Source organism: Phacochoerus africanus, chromosome 5, assembly GCF_016906955.1.
Source record: "Phacochoerus africanus isolate WHEZ1 chromosome 5, ROS_Pafr_v1, whole genome shotgun sequence".
In the NCBI taxonomy this organism is placed as follows: domain Eukaryota; kingdom Metazoa; phylum Chordata; class Mammalia; order Artiodactyla; family Suidae; genus Phacochoerus; species Phacochoerus africanus.
The window spans coordinates 53,447,951-53,471,968 of NC_062548.1; the positions used below are offsets into that span (position 1 = coordinate 53,447,951).

Below are 24,018 nucleotides of genomic sequence, written 5' to 3' on the forward strand. Positions count from 1 at the left end.
ACATATAGAATGAGGTCTCCATAGTGTTTATTGTCCTGTGGGCTTTAAATACATCTGTACAGGATGCATTTTGGAAGGGCTATGTTGGTTTACCACCGGCCAGGCAGTTCCAGGCACTGTGGGGCAGTCTCAAGCACAAACATGCCACGAGGCAGGTGTGGCAGGCCAGCTTGGGCTGGAGCCAGGCTGCCTGAGCCCATGTCCCGGTCCATCCAGCTGTGCTGCCTTGGCCAAGTCACCTATCTTGTGGTGCCTCAGTTTCCACAACTAGAAAATACCCAGGAAGTGGCTGCTTCCAGGGATGTTAGCCTGCACATCAGCAGCAGTGTATATGGAAGAAAAAAAAGGTGTGTGTGTCGGGGGGGCGGGGAGGGGGGGTTCCCTTGTGGCTCAGCAGAAACGAATCTGATGAGCCTCCATGAAGACACAGGTTTGATCCCTGGCCTTGCTCAGTGGGTTAAGGATACAGCGTTGCCACGAGGTGTGGTATAGGTCACAGACAAGGCTCAGATCTATGTTGCTGTGGCTGTGGTATAGGCTGGCAGCTGCAGCTTGGATTCGACCCCTAACCTGGGAACTTTCATCTGCCTAAAACAACAACAACAAAAAAGGAGCAATGTATACAAAGTTGTCATTACCCTTGCTACAGATGATTTGATGCACAGAGAGCTCAAAGTAACTTTTCTCAAGCTTTCCCGGCCTAGAAATGGTGGCCTGGAGAGCTGACCCCTGACAGCTTGACTTGAGAGCCTGAGTTGTAACCAAGGCTAACCAAGAGCTCACCCAAACATTTCCCTGAGGCCTTAGGCTGCACACTTTCCCCCAAGATGGTTGTTAAACCACTTCCACGACTGAAAGAATCTAAAGTGTAGACAGAAGGGCCCAGCAGGATGTTGAAGAAAATCAGACTGGGCTCGAGAGGCCCAGGCTCTCTTCCTGTCCTGCGCTGAGGGCCAGTTTTAGTTCCCCAGCTTACAGGGCTTGGGCCCCAGTTCATCCATCCACAGGGGCTCTGAACCAGCCATCGGATGCCTAGCTCCTTGAGCTCTGGGGAGCAGGGACATTGGATGCTTCCTGGGTCATGTGATTATGCTACTTTTATCAGAGCCACATCTGTCATGGGTTATCCTAAGAGGCCACTTCCTGAAGGTGACCACCTTGAACTAAGCGCATAGCCCTTCTCTTGTCTTCTGGGGACCGACCCGGCAGCCCGACTTGGTCGGGTGAGTGGCATCTCTTGTCCTAAAGGGAGGGTTTCAGCATTAGCTGCCATGAGGGTTAATTCTGTGTCAACCTGATGGGGCCAGGAGGTGCCAGACACAAATGTCTGCCTGCGCCTGTGAGGGTGTTACTGGAGGCACTTTATAATTAGTAGACTGGGGTGCCCATCCCAGCATGAGTGGCCTCATATTCAGGTAGACCAGAGTAGAATGAGAAGTGGGGGAGGGACTCTGCCTGCCTGGCTGTGGAGCGGGGACACAGTCCTTTTCCGGGCTCTGGACCCAGACTGAAGCCACCACTTCATCCTGGGTCTTGAGCCTGCCGGCTTTGGAACTAGCACTTACCCACTGGCCCCCTGCTTCTCAGGTCTTCAGCTCAGACTAGAGCCATGGAGTAGCTCTGCTGGGTCTCCAGCTTGCCACCCACAGATCTCGGGACTTCCAGCCTCCACGATAATACTAGCCAATTCCTAATAATAAACCTCTTCATGTTATATGTGTATATCTGTTTGGTTCTGTTCCTCTGGAGAACCCTGACTACGACAGTTCCCCAGTAGCTGCTTCAGATTCTTCCCACCAGCTCTCAGCCTGGCCTCCTTAAGATTCCATCACCCCTTTGCTACTGGTGCTCCTCATTTTCCTATAGAATGTGGTTGCCCTCATGGGTCTCTGATGAGGTGGCCTCTAGTCTCTCCATCGTCAGTGCAGTTCTCATGCGTGATACACCTTATCTGAGTGCAGACATCACATGTCACCCTACCCGCCCTTGGCCTTTATAAGCCACACCTTTCCTGTCCTGGTTTAGCCTGTACCTTAAAGATCTCCTCTAGGTGGGTGTTTTGTTTTTTGTTTTTTTGTTTTTTTTTTTGCTTTTTAGGGCTGCAGGTGCAGCATATGGAGGGGTTCCCAGGCTAGGGGTCTAATCGGAGCTACATCTATCATCCTACACCACAGCCATAGCCACACTGGATCCAAGCCATGTCTGCGACCTGCACCACAGCTCACAGCCACACTGGATCCTTAACCCACTGAGCAGGGCCAGGGATTGAACCCATATCTTCATGGATACTAGTCAGGTTCATTTCCGTTGTGCCGCAACAGGAACGCCCTCCTTTAGGTGTTTCTAAGTGAGGCAGGTGATATCTGTGCCCAGAAGAGAAGCACTGTCAAAGGGCATCCTTGGAGCAGGTAAATATTTATGTTTCAAGAAACTAGGGCCGGAGTTCCCGTCGTGACTCAGTGGTTAACCAATCCCACTAGGAACCATGAGGTTGCGGTTTGATCCCTGGCCTTGCTTAGTGGGTTAAGGATCTGGCGTTGCTGTGAGCTGTGATGTAGGTTGCAGACGCGGCTAGGATCCTGCGTTGCTGTGGCTCTGGTGTAGGCCAGTAGCTACAGCTCCGATTCGACCCCTCGCCTGGGAACCTCCATATGTCGCCGGTGCAGCCCTAGAAAAGACAAAAAGAAAAAAAGAAAAAAAAAAGAAACTAGGGCCGACTAGTTTGGATGGTACAACTTGTGGAAGAAATAAGAGGCAGCCAAGGGAGTTGCAGGAGGTGTGCACGCCTGTCATGGCAGGTCCTGGTGGTTTGTGCTGAAGACACGCCATGAGGGTCAGGGTTGCAAGGCCAGTGTGGAGGCTGGAAATTCGTGAAAGTCAGGGTCAGCGCCGATAGAAAGCCAGGCAGATGAGAGTAAACCATGAGCTGCCTTTTGGAGATGGGAGGAGACGCCGAAGGAAAGTGAGGGTTTTTCCTTTCATTCTTGTGGACCAAAGCTTGGGTAACTGGCCCACACGTTCCTAGGAAGCAGAGGGAGAGAGGTGGGCCCCCAGCTCCGGGGCCCCCAGCACACCCCCCCACCCCTGGCCAACAGGTGTCAGTATGGATCTGAGGCCACACACCATTCTGGCCTGTGTCATTTTGCTTGTCCTATGCTGACAGAACTGACACGTTTTGAGATTAAATTACAAGATAGTGTCTTAGAGGTGATTTAAATTCTTTGGAGCTGGAACTAGAATAAACTCTTTGGAGACTGTGTTTTATCTCAATCTCCTAGGCCCTAAGAGAGAGTATGCAGAAAATAGAGATTACTTAATACATTCTTGTTGATGGGATTTACAAGTCTGCAGGATGTTGAAACAAGTGTCACTCTTCTTATTCTATGGTTTTAACATTGGAAATCTGACATTATTTCCTACTTCTTTTCCTTACTGAGTATCCAAAAGATAATCCCAAAGACAGCAGTTCACCTTATTTTTAAGTGCTATCTCTCACACAAAACATTTCCTAATAAAACAATGGTAGACAAATCATGCTTTTTCAAAATTTTTAAAAGTTACCAGTTTATGGACCGAATCATAACCCATCCCCAATCCCTGGCCTTATACACAGTAAAGGCTCAGTAAATTACTGCATAAATCCACAGCAGTAGGCATAGCCATTCTTACCAAGGATCCCAGAATTGATTTCGAATGGATCTTCAAGACAGGATAGTATTTTTTTAAATAGCAGCACCCCTTGTGCTGATGCCTGCCTCCCTTTCACCAGAATTTTTATTTGAAGGAGACAGTTCAGGAGTTCTCTGGTGGCCTAGCGGTAAAGGACTTGGTGTTGTCATTGCTATGGCTTAGGTTACTGCTGTGGTACGGGTTCAGTCCCTGGTCCATGAACTTCCTTGGCCAAAAAAAGAAAGAAAGAAAGGAACAGTTCAGCTGGACTAACGGAAAGAGCATTGGGGTGACCTTTTTGGATGTGGCTCTCGCTGTCCACAGAGAGATCAACTGGTGCATTGTTCTCTGGTCCCTGCCTTTGCAGAGAGGGTCTCGGATTTCTAAGCCACCGTGCCATACCGGTACCTGGAGCCTGAGTCAAGGCAACTGGCAGTTCACACAGAGAGGCTGAAGCAACTCCTGGAGGGCTTTTGCTTCCTGACCTGACCTGGCCTCACCCAGGCTCTGCAGCTGTGTGTTCACATGAGTTTGCATCCAAACACAATAAGAAAAATTCTCCCCGCTGTGGAAGCAGCAGTGTATCCGGAAGGGGGTGAGGCTGGAGGCATAGGAGAAAGAATGCAGCTCAGCCTCTCTTGCGTTACAGTCCTTAGTGATTGTAACAGCATCCGGTTCCAAACCACATTGCCTTGGGCTTTGCTCTACAAAGTGGGTTGTTCATGTACCACAGTCCTTGTTTCCACTCGGAATGTGGTCCCCATGTTTGTGCTCTGTGATGTTTGTGCTCCCCGCCATCCATCCGTATGTTCGTTCATTCTCCAGGTATTATCAGGACTTGCACCTGCCACCTCGGCAGCCCTGATGGTTGAGGGGGGATGGAGACATGCACAGGCAGTCACAGTGTCCTGTGGGGTCATGAAAACAGTACATTTCTTTTTTCTTTTTCTTTTCTTTTTTTTTTTGTCTTTTGTCTTTTGAGGGCCACACATGAGGCATATGGAGGTTCCCAGGTTAGGGGTCTAATTGGAGCTGTAGCTGCCGGCCTACACCACAGCTGCAGCAACTCGGGATCCGAGCTGCATCTGCAACCTACAGCACAGCTCACCCCAACGCCGAAAACTTAACCCACTGAGCGAGGCCAGGGATCCAACCTGCAACCTCATGGTTCCCAGTTGGATTGAAAACAGTGCATTTTCAAATGCAGTCTTTTTCTTTTTTGTCTTTTTAGGGCCGCACCTGTGGCATATGGAGGTTCCCAGGCCAGGGGTTGAATCAGAGCTGTAGTTGTTGGCCTACACCACAGCCACAGAAACTCAGGATCCAAGCTCCATCTGGAACCTACACCACAGCTCACAGCAACACCGATCCTTAACCCACTGAGCGAGGCCAGGGATTGAACCTGCATCCTCATGGATGCTAGTCAGATTTGTTTCCGCTGAGCCACAATGGGAACTCCCTCAGATGCAATCTTTAAAAGAGCCTATATGCCATGGACCAATTTTCTCAATTGTCTCCAAAAAGCCCTGGTTGTTGACACGCCCTGGGACCCAGGCGGGATTTAAAGCTGGTGTGGCTTTGTGGAAGTCTGATTTCCGGGGGCTGCTTCCCGGGGTGTGGAAAGGCTCTGAGAATTTTCACAGACTTCCCTTGAGGAATCCACGGTGTTAGCGGAGTCTCATCAAGCAGCATGAAGAGAGGAAAATGCTGGCGTTTCAAGGGGGAGGAGAAAGACATCTCTGGGGTCAGATTAAAGTACCAGTTAGAGGGAGTTCCCATCGTGGCTCAGTGGAAATGAATCAGACTAGTATCCATGAGGATGCAGGTTCAATCCCTGGCCTCACTCAGTGGTTCATGAATCCGGTGTTGCCGTGAGCTGTGGTGTAGGTTACAGACGCGGCTCAGATCCCTCGTTGCTATGACTGTGGTGTGGGCCGGCAGCTGTAGCACCGATTTGACCCCTAGCCTGGGGACCTCCATATGCCGCACCTGCGGCCCTAAAAAGCAAAAAAAAAAAAAAAAAAAAAGACCCAAAACGCTGAAGAGGAGGCTTCACAGAGACTCTGGCCCAAGAGGCCTTCTTTTCAGGAAGGACAAGCCAATGCCTAAACCTCTGAGCTGCCCTTGAGCCCCAAGAAGTGTTTCTCATTAAAAAAGAAGAAATGCACACAGTCCTGGCTCAAAATACCCTCCCTCCCTCTACTCCATCTACTTCCTTCTCTCTTTCTCTCCTGTCCCCACCTCTCTGCCTCCCTTTTCTCCTTCTCTCTTCCTAGCCCTCAGACTTGGAGAGCTCTTCCATCTGAGAAGGTGAAACTAGCCCGCATGTGTGAGCCCTCGGACTTTGAACACAGTCATTAGGCTCCGTGGCTGAGCCCTGCACGTTGCCCGCTGCTCTCTGAACCTGCATCCTTGCCACTGACTATTGGGGAGACTCTAGATCAAAGTGCTCCCCCCACCCCCACCCCACCTCCACTCCAGGCTGCCAGCCACACCTGGGACTTTTCTCTCGCGCCCTTGGCTGGGCCTGAGGCCAAAGCTGTAAACCTGTCCCCTAGGATCCGGCTTCCTCAGATATCCTGGCTGTTCAGAGCCAGAAGCGGGATGACGTCAGAGAGAACTCAACCCCCGGGGGAGGGGAAGAACTCCAGGAGCTGGGATATGGGCCCCATTTATGGGTAGAGCAAGTCTGCAGTCGCACCTGTGGTCTAGGTGCCTCCTGGCCCACTGCTGCTTCATGCGTTTGTTGTCTACACACCAGCTGATGGGCAGGAGTGATGTGTAACCTGCAGGGACGGCTCCTGGGTCCAGAGTGGGTAAAAGCAGCTTGTGCACAGTTAGGTACAAGAGGCCTCCAGAACCCAGATGCCCTGCTTTCATTTGAAGAAATGATTCAGAAGTGGTTTTGGACTCCTTGAAAACATTTTGTAAGAGTCATTGCCTTTCGGTTTTATCTCCTTCAAACCCTCAAAGCAAAGTCAGGCTTTCACACTGTAAACCTTCACGACTTCAGGCTGCAGGGCTAGCTCATGTCCATGATCATGACCACAGGGCCACAGGCCCTGCTTTTCCCCAGCTGTCTTTCAGCTTTATCTTTACTACTCTTGAAATGACCTTAGTCACCCCCATCTTCATGGGGTGTCTGCTCCCCAACCTGTTTCCTGTCTCCAAAGCCTCTACTCACTGGCTACAGTATCACTTGGATAACCCTTTCTGGGCCCAGGTGACATTTCCCCAGGAAGCCATCCTTTTCAGGGTCCCCTCTGGGTTCCCATGGACCCTGAGGTCTCTCCATCACTGCGCTAAGCCTGGAACTTTAGAGTCTGATACATATAGGGCATCTGTTTCCTCACTAGAATGTACGTTCCTTTTTGGAGGGCCTGTGTCTTATTCATCTTTTTATCTCCAGCCTTTTGCATAACATCTAACACTGTTCCAGCTCAACGAATGCATCTGGAATGAATGAAAAATCAGGCATTTTAAAAGATTTTAGAAAGGGAGTCATGGAAGGTCCCAGGTGGCCTAGTGGTTAAAGATCTGGCATTGTCACTGCTGTGGGTCAGGTTTGATCCCTCACCTGGGAACTTCCGAATGCTGTGGGTGAGGCCAAAAAAAAAAAAAAAAAAGAATGGAGTCAGGGGGGAGGGAGGGTGTCTAAATTTTTCCCATTAAAAAGAGGCTTGAGGTTGATAGTATAACCTTAAATACACAATTTTGTAAAATAATTTCCTATTTGGTAGCATTTGATGAGAGAAGAATTAGTTTTATTTTTTTATATATATAATGATTTTTTTTCCATTATAGCTAGTTTACAGTGTTATGTCAATTTTCTACTATACAGCATGGTGACCCGGTTACACATACATGTATAGATTCTTTTTTTCTCACATTATCATGCTCCATCATAAGTGACTAGATACAGTTCCTAGTGCTACACAGCAGGATCTCATTGCTTATCTATTCCTAAGGCAATAATCTGCATCTATTAACCCCAAGTTCCCAGTCCATCCTGCTCCCTCCCCCTTCCCCTTGGCAACCATGAGTGTATTCTCCAAGTCCATGATTTTCTTTTCTGTGGAAAGTTTCATTTGTTCCATATATTAGATTCCAGATATAAGTGATATCATATAGTAATTGTCTTTCTCTTTCTGACTTCACTTAGTATGAGAGTCTCTAGTTCCATCCATGTTGCTGCAAATGGCATGATTTTGTTATTTTTTATGGCTGAGTAGTATTCCATTGTGTATATATACCACACCTTCCTAATCCAGTCATCCGTTGATGGACATTTAGGTTGTTTCCTTGTCTTGGCTATTGTGAATAATGCTGCAATGAATGTGCTGGTTCATATGTCTCTTTCAAGGAAAGTTTTGTCCAAGAATTGGTTTTAAACACTTTCTTGGAGTTCCCGTTGTGCTCAGCAGTAACAAAACCTGACTAGGATCCATGAGGATTCGGGTTCCATCCCTGGCCTCACTCAGTTTAAGGATCCAGTGTTGCCTTCAACTGTGGTGTAGGTCACAGACGCAGCTCAGATCCCACATTGCTATGGCTGTGGTGTAGGTCACACATGCAGCTCAGATCTCCAGTTGCTGTAGCTGTGGTGTAGGTGGGCAGTTATAGCTCCGATCTGACCCCCAGCCTGGAAACTTCTATATGCCTCGAGTGTGCCCCTAAAAAGGAGAAGAAAAAATGAAAACAAAACCACTTATTCTGACTCTTAGGGTTTCCACCTCTTGTAACTCCAGAAATCCGTCCAGGGAGTTTCTGTCTGGTCCTAATTAGCGACGACCCTTTATACCCCAAGCTGTTGGCTTAAGCAGTAGTGCTCCCTAATCAATGAAACTGTAGTCACTTCTTAGAGAAGATAAGACACAACAAGGTGGGAGAGAGATCCACCAGCATCAGAAACGGCCCTACAGACACGGGAGCCCCTGGACCCTCCAGGCAGGCCTCAGCCAGATAGGTCCTGCCGGGAGTCGGGATCCATGACAGCGATGTGGTCCCCGCTAGCCTCCAGTCTTGGTCCTGTTTGGCTGATGTGGAGTCCTGCTTGTTGTCATGATTTCCACTCTTAGATTATTTCCCTCCTGGTTCTTCGGAATCAGAGGAGGAGAATGCACATCTCAGGTATCTGAGCATCCCTTGGGCATCGCCTTGGGGGGAAACAGCCCCCCTTCATGGCTCCTCATAGGTGTGGTGCCAGTGGGGTTACTGGCCTGCAGGCTGGCTCCTTGTCCAGTTGCTTGTCCAGACCCTCATGGGCCCTCCTTTCCGTATAGATCGGGAGTTTCTTTTTCCTAAGTGAGAGGGCTCTTTGGGAACGCTCTTATGAATCTTCTGTTCCCATTAAGATTCCTGGCCTTCAGTGTTTCTGTCCCTAAAATGAAGTAGTCCGTAGGTTATCTCCCGAATTGTTTCCAAATTTAAAAATTGTATCATTTCTAGTCCTAGCAGCTTTCCTTCTTATTTCTAATCCTCAAGTCATTCTTAAATCTATGTGACCAGAATAGGCAACAAGGTTCTCAAGGTAAACTGCAGCCTTAATTGGAAAAACCTATAGGTTGGCAGGACAGCCCTCAATTGTGATGAATGAAACAGTGGCCACTTTCAAGGCCAGTAACTGAGGAATTACTGAATTTCCTTGAATTAAGGAAAGCATTGCATCTTGGGCAACATCGCCGCTGTAGCCTGAGACGCCCTTTGTACCAAGGATATTTATATGTTGGGTTTCAGAACAAAAATTCAAATTCTCAAGAGCCTCATCTTGTGATACTGTTGCAGGGATGTCCAGACAAGGTTTTCTTTAATTCCAGGAAGAGCACTTTAGAGGGGTGGATATCACCACATGTGTCCAGCTGCGTGTTCAATACTTGCAGAGAAATTGTCCTGTAAACACAGAAGTAACCAAATATGGATGCTTGAAAGTTGTCCATTTCTTTGCTTATAGTTATCAGGACCTTGTAGACTCAAGAGTACAACATTAATAAATGCTAGGCAGCATTGTTTTATTTGCATCATAGGATATTATTTTGGAATTTCACTCTTAAGGGGGTGGGAATGACTGAACATTGAGTCAAGTTTAGTTACAGCTCGTGAAACCTGGCTCAGAGTGGCACAGCCAGCCTGTCTCCGTATTTGATAATTGATAAAACTTTTCAGTTTGAGCAAATGAAGTATTGCCCCCTGAGAAGGTCTTTCTGGAGAAGGTGGCCTGTGTTTCTAGAGGCGCAGAGGCCTCTCTCCACACCTGGCCATCCCAGGGCAGATGGTGCTCTCTGGGGTGGTTTGAACATGTTCGTACAGGAATGACACCCCAGGAGGAGGGGAGCCGAGACCTCCCGCCTCCCTCTGTCCCCACCCCGGCCTCTCTGCTCACACACTCTGCCACACTCATTCCAGAAAAATGCAGCTCGAGGTGTGGCCTGGAGAGGCCGCTGACTTCTGTCGCTGCCTTTCCCACCACGGTGATCCCTGTCCGTGGAGGCCAGCCTCTCCTTTTCTCCTTCAGGACCCCTAGGGGTAGGAGAATGATCTTGTCCTCTGGGAGAGAGGCCTGGGGACAGCTCTTCCTGCTCGGGGTGGGGAGGGGGTGTGTCTGGCTGAAGCGGGGTCAGGCTGATGCTTTCTCTGCCTCAGGGTCATCAGCTCCCAACACCCCTCCCTGGCCCCTGTGGTTTCTTCCTGTTCAAATACACGAGTCACACAAGGGGAGCTCAGGGAAAGTCTCTATAGGCATAAGCATGTTGTTTCTGCCCCTGCCTTGCGACTTGGGGGGCGGGGAGAAGGAAAGATGCCAGCTTGTCCCACTTGTGGAGCAGATGCTCGCTCCCGGGAATGAGGGCTCTGATGCCCACTCTTCCTTGTGCCCCACCCTGAGATCACATCTTCTGACCCGTGCACCAAGAATTGGGACTTTTGGAGTTCCCGTTGTGGCTCAGTGGTTAACGAATCTGACTAGGAACCATGAGGATGTGGGTTCGATCCCTGGCCTCACTCAGTGGGTTAAGGATCCAGCGTTCCCATGAGCTGTGGTGTAGGCCAGCAGCTGCAGCTCTGATTCAACCCCTAGCCTGGGAACCTCCCTATGCTGCAAGTGAGGCCCTAAAAAGACAGGAAAAAAAAAAAAAAAAGAATTGGGACTTTAAAGAGGCGGGATGCACTCAGATCCAGAACTGCCCCCAACCAAGTTTTTCAAAAGCATCCTTGACAATTGGGACCGTTTCCACGGACAGTGTGAATTGGGCCCCCCTGGAGGATGAGCTGCTGTAGTGGAGGTGACCCTCTCAGAGCAGGAGGTCACTGCCGTGTGCCCAGGGCCTCCATGCTCACCCGGACCTGTCCTTTCTCTGCTCCCTGGTAGGTGGCAGAAGTCCAGCACCACGATGACTGAGCGCTTCGACTGTCACCACTGTGAGAACTCCCTCTTCGGCCGGAAGTATGTCCTGCGGGAGGAGCAGCCCTACTGCGTGGGCTGCTTCGAGGCCCTCTTCGCCAGCACATGCGAGGAGTGTGGGAAGCTGATTGGATGCGACTGCAAGGTACTGGCCCCCCCTCGGCCCCCATGCTCCCTGGCCCAGTCCCTCCCCCAGCCCCCCAGCCCCCCACACTGGGCTGGACACAGTTCCTGCGTAAGTCCTGGTCCTCATCGCCTTAGACGCCCTTGAGTCCCCTCTGCTGGGCTTGGACCATCAGCAGAGCCTTCCCAGCCTCTGCCGTGGGCTTGGCCGCGGCCCCTCACCATTTCCCTGGGGGTACCCAGCATGCTGAGTACACCCCGTGATCACCCTTATCTAACCCGCCGCCAAGTCCCGCCTCCCCCAAGGGCAGAGCACTCCCTCTGAGCTGACTCACAGGCAGGTGCTGTGTGGTCAGCATTTGCAGACCAAGTGTCCTCGGGGGCCCAGCACCCACTCCAGGTGGGTGGGGGGCTCAGAGGCCCTGCCTTCTCTGGGTGTCAGGGGCTCTCATCCATTTGGTGTGAGGATCAGGATGTGGGGCTGCTTGTGGAGTCAGTAAGCTGGGTCTCCAGGGGGACTGAGTGGCCCTGTGGGCTTCTCCTCATTCCTGTCTTTTGCTCCATCCTCCTGGGGACGGGCAGCAAGCAGGTGGCTGCACCACCAGTTTCTGCTGCCGGGTATTCAGTGACAATCTACCACTGATGGATGGATAACATCTGTCTTGGGGACTTGGCCCCTTGAGCAGAGCTGAAGCCACATGTCATGGCTCCAGGGAGGTAGACACTGTGCAGAAGGGAAACAGGACTCAGAGTTTGGCCTGTGTGAACTCTAACATGTCCAGAGGTTTGGCTGCTACCAGGAGCAAAAGTAGCTGGCCTTGCTTCTCTCAAAGCTGCCTGCCTTCCCACCTCCAGCTCTGTCTGACCTCTGTTTGAGTTCCTCGGCATTCATCTCCGAGGCCAAACTGCCCTATTCCATCCTGGTTGTGTCTTGCTGGCTGTGTGATCTTGGGCTGGTGGCTTGACCCCTCTGTGCCCATCTGCACATGTCTAAATTGGAGATACAACCAGGGAGCCTGTTTCATGGGGTTCTCATGGTGTGTAGCTACAAGGTGCTCAGAGCTCTAAGGAGTAGCAGATAATGTTATAAATTCAAGCTTCTTTCCTCTTCCAGCTGCTTTACTGTTCTTTCTGTAATACATTCCCTCTCCCCCCTCTCTGAAGCTTTGCCCTCTCTCCTTATCAGTTTTCTTTTTTCCTTATTTATTTATTTATTTATTTTCCTTTTTAGGGCTGCATCTGGGGTATATGGAAGTTCCCAGGCTAGGGATCAAATCGAAGCTGCAGCTGCCGGCCGACACCGCAGCCACAGCAATGCAAGATCCAAGCCACATCTGTGACCTATGCTGCAGCTTGTGACAACACCAGATCCTTAACCCACTGAGTGAGGCCAGGGAGGGAACCTACATCGTCATGGATACTAGTCGAGTTCTTAACCCCCTGAGCCACAATGGGAACTCCTTTTTCTCCCTTTTTAAAAAAGTTTATTTCATTGAAGTACAGTTGATTTACAGTGTTGTGCTAATTTCTGTTGTACAGCAAAATGATTCACTTGTGTATATATGTACATACATTGTTTTTTTAAAATACTCTTTCCCATTATGCTTAATCACAACATATTGAGTAGAGTCCCTGTGCTGTACAGTAGGTCCTTGTTGTTTATCCATCATATATACCATAGTTTGCACCTGCTAATCCCAAACTCCTGTTCCTTCCCTCCCCTCTCCCCTCCCCTGGCAACCATGAGTCTGTTCTCTATGTCTATGAGTCTATCTTCTTATCAGTTTTCATTAGCGAGACATCAATAAAAATGTCCACTTTGAGGAAGAACTAAGACACAGAAAATTATTATTTTATAAAGGCTTTACGTAAGTAAATGAGAGGTTCAGATATTATCCTGACAAAGAACAACTCTAGTTTAAAGGAGATGTCTTGGCGATTTGAGGCTAGGCATCCTTGGCTAGTGGCTAAAGCAAAAACAAAACCACAAATCACCAGGCATTTCTTCAAGGTCATGTAGTGGACAGACCCCTGAAATCAGTTACCCGTCAGTACATGCTTCATGAGCAAATAAACAAAAATCTCCTCAATGGGGCCAAAATCAACAAGACTGCTGCACAGTCGGGCATTAATCGCACTGAACTTTTCAACCCGGAGAGCTGTTCACTGTCTGGAGTTACGCCATGTGATTTTGCGCATTTTTGGAAGGAAAAGAGAGGTGAACTTACAGTTACACTTGCCATTTGGGGCTTTTGACTCTTTGGATGGTTTCAGCTTTCAGGAATGATTATGTAGTTGGCTTTGTGGAAGAAGCAAGGGCGGGAAAAACATGCCTGCATTTTGGGAAGTGAACCCCAAGCCTGGTAGGCGAGGGGCTGGGGAGAGAAAACTGAACGGGCAGGTCTGGTGGTCGTTTACTTGTCTGAAAATAGCAGAGGTGCCACGAGCCCCACTTGGTCTCCCTCTGAAGGATGTGTGAATGATTTAAAATACTGACAGAAGTTCCTACCGTGGCTCAGGGGGTAATGGACCTGACTAGTATCCATGAGGATGCGGGTTCAACCTCTGGCCTCGTTCAGTGGGTTAAGGATCTGGCATTGCCATGAGCTGTGGTGTAGGCCCCAGATGTGGCTCAGGTCTGGCGTTGCTGTGGCTGTGGTGTAGGCCGGCAGCTGCAGCTCCTATCCGACCCCTAGCCTGGGAACTTCCATATGCTGTGGGTGCAGCCCTAAAAAGACTAGAATAGAATAGAACAGAACAGAATAGAGTAAAATAAAAAAATATTGGCACGCCTTCAGGGACAAGGCTGATTTTGTGGGTATCCACTGTCTTTTCAAGGAGGCAGGCAGGACTTCAGGACCTGCTCCCACGGTACCTGTGTTTGAGTGTCATTTCCATGCAGACGCTCAGTTAAGTTCTTTATTTCTGTGTAGAGACCCTGAGGAAATGCTGTAACCCCCAAGGGTCAAATGATTCGTGTTTATGGCCAGTGGGGTAGTAGACAGCAGATACAGTTTCATGATCCTCTGACCTGAGGCTGTTACTGAAATTTTTCTTGGACACCTATGGACATGAGCAAAATCATTCCTTTTGGCCTGATTACAGATGTCTTGGGGGGATGGGTCTACCTAAATCCTGAGCTTCAGAAAGTCAAGAAACTAAAGAGGAGTTAGTTTCTCAAGCAGAGATGAGCACTGGTCCTGCATCAGCAAGACAGGGCCTTCAGCAAATGCTGGGCTGCACCCCTGGCTCAGACAATGGGCTTTCCGGGTCTTTGCGAACAGCGCCATGAAGTTGGATGAGCCACCAGGCCCCCGCACCCACGTGTCCGGAGGGGGCTGTGAAGAGGGAGACGCGGTAACTCAAAGGACCACCGGCAGGTCTAAAACCAGCTCTCAGGCTTGGCTTCCAATGGTAGCCTCGAAAGCTACCCCACCCCACGATTACTACTGCAGGGCCTGGAAAGTGCCGTGACGGTAGGACTAAACTCCTCCTGACGACCCCCACCCCCGCCCCCCCGCTGTCGGTGGGGGGGGGGGGCACTCTTCATCCTGTTTTACAGAGTGGCCACTGAGGTGGAGCCTTTGAAGATTTTCCCAGGGTTATAGGGTCAGCAGGCAGGAGAGAGAGGCAGTGGGTCCTGTCCCACAGCCTTGGGTGGACACCAGCCCTGGGCTCCGTGGTGAGATGGGGGACCCATCAGCGGTCTGTCCTGAGTAAGAGGTATCTGCCTCCCCCGTTTCTCCCGGCCCCTTCCAGTGACCAGGACTGTGTTCCTGTAACACTCTTTCCAGCTTCCTCATAATTAAATGGGAAAATCGCATCCACGATCAGTTTGGCACAAGTCCACCTGTCAAACTCTAACAGCTTCTCAGCCCACATTTGGAAAGTTCCTGAAGGACAGAAACATTCTGGGATTGTTGGGCAGAAAGCAACCAGGGCACTCTGAGACAGAGGACAAAGGCGGTAAGTCAGGATGTCCCTGTGCCAGGCTGCCTTAGGAGAGAAGCTACTGCGCTGGCCTTTCTGGGCTCTTCTGGGAGAATCTGCAGCTCCAGATACAACCTCACAATGCAGCTCATCAATCTGGCACTTTTTTATTTGTTTGGGAGATTTTTAAGTGTTTAATGGGTGACTCACCTTTTTCGAGTTTCCATGAAATTTGTCCATGGAGTTTGTAATGAGAACTGAAGATACGTATATTTCCTTAGGCGTTCTCCTGGAAACGGGAAGTCTTTCTAATGGGAATTGTCTAAAGCAGGAGCCTCAGAATTGGGAACAAAGCAGAGCAGGGGTAAATACAGGCCAAGCTCAGTGCATGGGAATAGCAGGGTCACCTTAGGGCACAAAGCACAGTGTGCAGCAGTGACCTAGTGCCCACCCAGCTGAGGCTCGGCTGATGGCCCCAGTCCACCTGCGACAGCCGTGTGACGTGCAGAAGCCGTGCCACCTGCCAGCCTGGGTTCCTACACCTGAACGCAGGGCTGCCGACCTCATGGGACCGTGTTGGTGATGAAATGGGCCATCCAAGGGATGCCTGGCACAGGGCTGCACGAAGCAAGTGCCACCGTTTCCACCATCGTCCTCCTTCAAGGGTCTGAATGCCTGTGCCACTGCAAACACCTCAACTTGACAGTCTCACGGTGCAGAACGTCTTTTCAAAGCCCTGAGCTTGGATGGCGCTGCAGGCCCAGCCATAGGTGAAATCTCCTGATTTTGAGGAAGGTTGGTTTGGGAATCAGCAGCTGAATTTCTCCCAGCCCAGAGGGGTGGATGACGTGGAGAGCAGGGGTGAGTGACCCGGCTGCCCAGAGCTGCCAGCCTTCACTGGGGCAGAGGGCCGAGGGGTCTCTCTGGGCTGCTGACTCCCCCCACCCTGCGCCAAGGCTCAGCTGAGTCTCAACCAGGGCACATTCCATATTGGGAATGTTTTTGAAATGGAAAAATGGAAAATCTGAAAGGAAGTGTTTGGGCCTAATCTTACATTGTTTATCAAACATTTTGCTGCAATTTATGACATTCTGTGTGCACAAGGTTGGCCTTAGTGTTTTTTTCTGGGATGTGTCGAAGATTTTTTTTCTTTCTTTCTTTCCTCCTTCACACTCTCTCTCCAGAGAACCTTAAAATCAGGGTATTTCGAGGACATGTCAAAGTTTTCTTGAAAGTCCGTGTGTCCAGACTTAGCTTCTAGCATCTAAATGGTATCCTTGGGGACCACGTGGGGTACATGACAGAATTAAGTGAGATGAGACTGGCTGGGTACTGAGAACAAAAACGGAAACTCTTGGAGCTGCGAACACAGCGAGAGGAAGAGCCGCTGGAACGCCGTGTTTCAGACGCGCCTCAGGGTGGGCCGCGCTGCTTGGCCCGGGCTCCCCATTCGATCAGCCTTATCTGGAGCCTCGGTCTTTCTGTGCCATTTTCCAGTCCAGTCCCGCGGGCCCCAAGTAAGCACAGAGGGCAGCGTTTCCCACCTCCGCGCCCACAGAAGGGAGTCCAGGACTGGGCGGTGATGTGAATTATCGGCTAGACTCAGACTTAAACTTCTAAGGATCACACAAAGTCAGAGCCAAGCAGGAGAGTTACCAGGACCTGAGGGCTCAGCATCACACAAGGGTTTCCTTCTGTTGTCTTGAACGAGATGTGTGACGTGGGCTCTTCCCGGTGCCTGTGGGGTGGTACCTAGTCCTGTAGGGCCAGCATCCCTCACGCTGCACAGCGACAGGGAGAGGGGCCCCAAGACCAGGGCTGGCGTGGACAGGGCTGCGGGTGACTGAGGAGCCCGGGGCAAAGGTGAGGCTGGGCAGGACCCACTTGTAAAGATGCTGCGGGCCAGGTAGAGATGGGAGCTGACCTGTGTCTGAGCTCCTTGCGGCCATGGGCCCATGGGAGGGAACAGGCCTACGTGTTTTAGCATCGCTGTGTTAAAACTTCCTGACCTGTAAAATAGAAATAAGCCCTAATTCTGTGGGGTTATTGTTGGGCTCCAAACAAGCAGGAGGGGATTAAGAGAAAGAATTTTAGCTTGAGAAGGACCGTGGAGGTGGGAAGCACTGTGCAGAGCAGAGGGACTGAGTCAGAGCCGGGAGCTTAGGGGAGGGTGTCTGACTATCCCGTCTTCAGGAGTAACTGGGATCTCAGCCCAGGGGCCCCTGACACTGCCTTCATGAGCTGGACTCTGACCTGAGCAGCTACATTGCGCCAGGACCCTGGTTGATGCCTCGTCGTCATCCCTGCTTCATGGGCAGCAGAGAATGACTTGCTCACAGCCGAAGCAGGCATATGGCGGAGCCAGGGTTTTAGTTTAACTGCTGGGGTGAAATCCTTCAGGCCTGGGGTCTCCGAGGGCACTGATGGCACAGCAGGTGTGCAGGGCAGTGACCGGGGTCTCCCACCTGCCTGCGTGTCAGCTGACCTCAGCCTGGGACAGTCGTCGCTGACTGCAGCTGGCACCAGTTCTGTTCCCACCACTGACGGGATTCTGGTGTGTTCAGAGACTGTTTGTGGCTGACCGTGGCATTCGAGGACGTGGGTGTAGGTTGAGATTTATCTTCAGGGAAAACATCGCATCAGAAGGTTTGAGACGATCAGACATCCTTGAATGTTCAGGACTGTTCAGTGTTAATGCAGAAAAGTGTGTGCACATGTGCGAGAGGGGCCGGGGAGGGAGAAGCTGTGAAGGGGTCATTCCTCGTGAATGAATGTCCAGTGACTCAGTTGAGCTGGCATCTGAGCAGGATGGTGGCGACCAGCCTCCTGGGGTGGCTGCTGTCACCAGCCTGGAAGGGCCAGGCCGGCTCTTCAGTGTCATCATAGTGTGGTCAGTCCTTCCCCCGAGGACAGGGCACAGGGCAGCAAGTGACCAAGTGGTCAGCAGCCTCGGGAGGGTCTGGGCCTCTGGAGGATGTAGAAGTGCTGCCTTGATGCCTGCAGTCTTATAAGGGCAGGGAGGTGGCACCAAGATTTAGGGAGGAACTTGCGAGCATCCAACATTTGTCATCAGATCAGCTATTACTAACTTAGCTATTGTGTTTTCATGCCCGAAATGTTAGGGTTAGGGTTACTGTTAGGGTTAGGATTAGGGTTAGGAAAAGTGCATTTCTGCAGTGCTTTTGATCCATGAGAAGGTTTTTTTTTTTTTTTTTTTTGGTCTTTTTAGGGCTGTGCCTGAAGCATAAGAAAGTTCCCAGCCCACGGGTCGAATCGGAGCTGCAGCTGCCAGCCTACGTCACTGCCATAGCCACATGGGATCTAAGCCACATCTGTGACCTACACCACAGCTCACGGCAACGTCAGATCTTTAACCCACCAAGCAAGGCCAGGGATTGAATCTGTGTCCTCATGGATGCTAGTCAGGTTCGTTACTGCTGAGCCACAACAGAAACTCCCACAAGAAGGTTCGAAATAAGCTTTCCCATGACAGTCTAGCCCCCTTAATCACACACCGCTTCGTCTTCCTGGAACTCGCTATCCGGGGCCTCTGGTGACAGCTGGTGGCTTTGCTCTCACAGTACTGACCTTGGAGGGTCCCCTCGGCTGTTCTGAAGGTCAGCCCCCAAAGACAGATGCCCTGAGACTCATACTCTTCTCTCCCCATCCCACTCACAGCCTGCAGCCCCTGTATGTGCAGTGCTGACCCTCCTGCAGGAAGCAGGCCTCCTGGTCCCCTTCCCCCTCTCATCCCCCACCCCGGGCTCTCAGCTCTTCCAGGGGGCTCCTGGAGCCTGGAAACACTCGATAGCATTTTCCCAGTAACCATCCTGACAGGTAACGAGTCCACACACAGGGAACCGCCCTGACTCCTGAAATGGTACTTTTCACCTGCCATGTAATAATCAAAACTTAATTTTTTAATTGTGGTAAAATACGCACAACATAAAATGTGCCATCCTACCCAAGTTTAAGTGCCAGTTCAGTGGCGCTAAGTACGTCCACTCCCATTGTGAAACCATCACCACTGTCCACCTCCAGAAACATCTCCTCCTGCAAAATTGAAGCTCTGTCCCCACTAAACACTAATCCACCCTTCCCCATCCCAGCCCCTGGCCCCACCATCTACTTTCTGAGAATCTGCTACTCCAGGACCTCATAGAAGTGGAATAATTCGGTGTCTTTTTCGGACTGACCTACTTAACTGTTCGTCCATGTTGTAGTGTGGGTCAGAATTTCTTTCCTTTTTGAGGCTGAATAATAGTCCAGGAGTTCCCGTCATGGCTCAGTGGAAATGAATCTGACTAGGAACTATGAGGTTGCAGGTTTAATCCATGGCCTTGCTTGGTGGGTTAAGGATCTGGCGTTGCCGTAAGCTATGGTATAGGTGGAAGACGCAGTTCGGATCTGGTGTTGCTGTGGCTGTGGCATAGGCTGGCAGCTACAGCTCCAATTTGACCCCTAGCCTGGGAACCTCCATATGCCACAGGTGCAGCCCTAAAAAGCAAAAGTAAACAAAAAACAAAACAAAAAACACCTGAAAGTACTTGAGGCCAAAAATGCAAGAGACAGGTGGTCTCAGGCCCTCATTAACATGCCCCTCAGTCGGGTCCACAGTATGGAGGGGACAGGCATTGGGGAGCAGTGAGAGGCAGCCTCTATCCCCACGCCTAGGGTGCAGGGGCTCGGGGAGAGGCAACCTCAGAAACAAGGCATTCAGTCCTGTCCTAAGAAAGTCCTACGCTTGTTGCCTTCCCTCCTGATGGTCTTGCATTGGCCATAACTTGACCCCCAGCTGCTGCAGGAAGCAGGCTTCTCACTGGAGTGTGTGAGGGACCTGGGCAGGTTCATTGTCCAGGACCACCCAGCTGTTTTCAGAGTGCTTCCTCTTTGTATTTTTCAAAATTGCCTGAATTAGAACAAGGTGCAAACAGATCACAAGATCAAATAACTTTAGTTTGAGCCAAGGCTCTGGGAAGACATGCACACACCCTGGTATTCTAGCCAAAGAGACTGTTCCAGTTTGGGTTCCAGGTTTCGTGGGTGTTGGGGGCTTTCTAATCGAGTCCAGGATGTGTGTTTTCAGCATCATGACGGCTTCCTGGTTTGGGAGCGGCAGGCATTTGGGGGCCCTGCGGGGGAGCCAGGCCTGTGGCTCTGCTCCTGCCTCACTTGGAGGGGACGATGGCCTTGGGTCAGAGCTGGGAACCCTAAAGCAGTGGATAAATAATCCCGTCCTGGGGACAGCTGGGTGTAGACAGGGTCTGATAATTTTGTGCTGGCACTTTCACACTGCACTTTAAAAGACACACATGAGAAGATTTCCTGTCATTCCTCAGGCGAGACTAAAGGTGTCACAGAGCCGACGCTGTTTTCTCTCCTGGGTTCATTTCTCCTTCCCACTCTTTGTTGAAAAGCAGGACTTCTCTTCTTGGCACGTCTCTGTCCGTCCCTCTTGGTGCCTGTCCACTCTCTGCAGGGCCGTCTGTCTGTGCCACTGTCTCTGCTCCAGCCTCCTCCCCACCTCACGCCCCCTTGTCACACACGAGCCCAGCACTCATTCCACTCTCCCACCACAGAATAGGCACCGGCCTCCACGCAGACAGGCTCCTGGTCCAGCCAGCTGGCTCTCTCCCAGCCTGTGCCCTGGGGCACAGTTCCCCCCGGCGCCCCTCGTCTCACCCTCCCGGTCTGTGCCCTTTCTCTGCCCAGCTTCCTGCACCCTCAGGTCTTCAATGCACAGCTGGTGGCTCCTGCTGGGAATCTGTCCCGACCCTCTTTCCACCCAGTTCACCTCATCCTTAGCCTGGCCCCTCTCCCAGGGCACCACAGTCACTGCTGCCACAGTCGGGGCACCCACCTTCCTTGTGGCCAGAGGACCCCGTGGTCCGTGTGTCCAGGGGAAGAACCACTGAGGACTTTAACCTGCTGCCTGTTTCTGACAGAGAGTCCCAGAGGAAAGCCACTTGTTTTTCAACAGCATCTCTCACTTCCACCAGTCTAAAAGCGGCCCCAAGCATCCACCTGCCCCGTCCCAGCTGGGCCATCATGTCCCCTCACCCCCCATGGCCCCCACACCCTGGCCCTCACCGTGTTGTGTGCCCTGTGTCTGCAGGACTTATCCTACAAGGACCGGCACTGGCACGAGGCCTGCTTCCACTGCTCGCGATGCAGGAGCTCCCTCGTGGACAAGCCATTTGCTGCCAAGGAGGACCAGGTGCTCTGCACTGACTGCTACTCGCAGGAGTACTCATCCCGCTGCCAGGAGTGCAGGAAGGCCATCATGCCAGGTGGGACCGCACCCACTCCCCTCTGCCCTGAATCTTTGCTCCAAATGCCTGCTGGGCTGGAGTGGCTTTCAGAGCCACACCCCTGTGCAGGTCCTGTCCTGAAGGCATGGCTGCAGCTGGTCAAGCACCAGGAATGGTGCTCGGTGACCTCTCGGGTGATGGGGGAGGAGAAGGCGATATCTTTTGCTTTTGGGGGTAGGAGCTTAGTTTTATGGGAGAGCGGAATCTTTATTGAAAACACAGAGTAGGCAAAGATACCATATGCAATGTTTCAGTACAGGATGTAAAAAAGTAAATCTTGTTGGACACACACACACACAGTGAGGGTGAGAAGAGCCTAAAATTTGGTCCCTGGGTGGTTCATCTACCACAGAGGTCGAGGGCTCGGGTTTGATGGCAGTTTGGGGAAGCTGAGGTAACCTGCGGAGTCACCCCACTCCACATGGCTGGGTTCACACTGACACGTGAAGAGGACGAAGGCTGTGGGGTAATTTAGAGTCAGATGCAGCCTGACCAGCGCCCACAAGGATGCCCAGCTGCCGGTACAGTGAACCATGGACCACATGTGGGGGGAAAGGCGCAGCTTCCCAGGGCAACGGCCCAGAAATTCCAGATTGGGGAGAAAAATGTAAACTGGCGTCTGGACAGAGACAAATATAAGTGTATCTTACAGTGGGATGTGAATTTTCCCTGAGATTCTTGAGACCTCCTCCAAGAGGCCGGCTGGTCCTCGATGGCCCCCCCTCCTCTCCAGGAACGTGCATCTCGCCACCTCGCCCGCTGGGGTTTGCGTAGGGAAACGGTGGAGGAGCTTGGCTGGCACCTGCTGGGAGGGAGGCACAAGCCCAGAGCAGGGCAGCTGAGAAAGGGACCCTCAGGGCCGTCACATTGATGCCGTCTCAAAGGACGAGCTGATTTCAACAGAAAAGTCAGGAAATGGCCCAGGAAATGGACTGGGCACCAGAGGTGGGGTGTCCAGGAAAGGCCTGATGTATGCAGAAAAGAAATGCAAGCACTAGATATTTTTTTAAAAACCAAAAAACTAGACGAGAGCTAGCTTCCTTCCTTGGTTTGATTTTTGAAAGTTCTACAACCCAATCAAGATGAAAGCAGTGTGGGTTTTGCAGTGAATTTAGACAAAGAGGACAAGAAGCTCACAGTGCAGAGCTCAGCCACTCCCCCGCCTCCGCCTCCAGGAACATCACAGATGGTCACAGACCGCAATGCTGGCTCCCGACCACACCCGGCAGGCGCACCACCGCCTCCGGACAGGCTCACGCTGTCACCCAGCTCTGCTGGGTTTCTGGTTCCTCGCTTACTACTTTGAATCAGAAAAAGACACCCCTTCCTCAAGGAAGAGGGCCCACATCTGCAGGTGGTTGGATGAAGGGGCTTTGCCGCCCCCTGCTGGCAGCACTGCTTTGCATGTATGTCAGTCTTGGAACCATCTCTCTATAAATACGCAGTTTCCCTTTTGGCAAAGAATGGGGAAAACATCAGAACAAATGTTCTGGCCACGAATTCACTGGCCATGAGCTGTGAATGAAGCTCATGGGGAGCAGGGGAGGGGGTGAACCAGAGGCATTCAGCTCTTGAGAACTTCATAGCCACCTGAGAAATGATGTAAAGGCATCAACTGATAATAGTGTTTCAAATGAAGTATGATGTCATGAGATCAGAACACTACTAAACGGAAGTGTGAGTGAGGTGGGTGGGTTTTAACCACCGAGACTCATCACAGCAGGGTCTGCACAGCCGGCTGTGCCAAGTGGGTAATGCAGAGGCTCCTCCCTGAGGAGCAGGCGGGAAACCCTGATGCACTGACACCCACCCATTTCCATCCCGCTGAGAACCAGGCGAGCGTTTGTCATGGGGATCTTGTGCTCCAGGTTGATGCTTTGCGAGGCTGGGTCTGAGCTGTGCCCGCTCTCTGGGCGTGCTCTGTGAGGCCAAGAGAGAGACAAGTGTTTTCCATCTAACGTTCATCATCACCCTCTTTAACACATAAATATTGAGTTTGTACAGATACTGATTCTGCTCCAGGAGCGGGGTGTGCTGCTGTGAAACAAGAATCCCCCCACCACAGAAAATAGAAGTGATGCCCAGCCTTGGGGAGCCAAAGTGACTTGCCAATCCCAGGACTGGACCACGGATCCCAGGTCCCCCAGTCCATCCTTAACGACTCCGCTCTTTCCTCTCTGACTCCTGCCAGGCACCCGCAAGATGGAATACAAGGGCAGCAGCTGGCACGAGACCTGCTTCACCTGCCACCGCTGCCAGCAGCCCATCGGGACCAAGAGCTTCATCCCTAAGGACGGCCAGAACTTCTGTGTGCCCTGCTATGAGAAACAGCACGCCTTGCAGTGCATTCAGTGCAAAAAGGTACCTTCCCCATGCCCCGCCCCCGCCCTTGCACACCTGTTAGTGGCCCTTCCTCAAGGGCTTGGCTTGTAAGACACAAAGGCTGGGGAGTGACACCTGGCTTGCCTTCCCTTCATCCCTTGACTCTGAGGTCATCCTTTCTCCTTTCTGCTTCTAGAACCTTTCCAAATATGTGCTGGTGACCTGACATTAAAGGGAAGAACTTACTGTCTCCTTGCATGAACAAGA

General features: G+C 51.3%; 1 protein-coding gene across 5 annotated transcripts in view; it reads left to right on the forward strand.

Moving 5' to 3' along the window:
* Positions 1-24,018, forward strand: part of FHL2 (four and a half LIM domains 2) — a 104,173-nt gene that overhangs the window by 74,445 nt on the left and 5,710 nt on the right. For all 5 annotated transcript variants that reach the window (XM_047781319.1, XM_047781315.1, XM_047781318.1 and 2 more), the window contains exons 2-4: positions 11,033-11,210; positions 21,234-21,408; positions 23,621-23,790. In XM_047781319.1, the coding sequence (XP_047637275.1) occupies positions 11,055-11,210; positions 21,234-21,408; positions 23,621-23,790 (501 nt within the window). In that variant the 5' untranslated portion in view covers positions 11,033-11,054. The remainder of the gene's footprint in view (positions 1-11,032; positions 11,211-21,233; positions 21,409-23,620; positions 23,791-24,018) is intronic.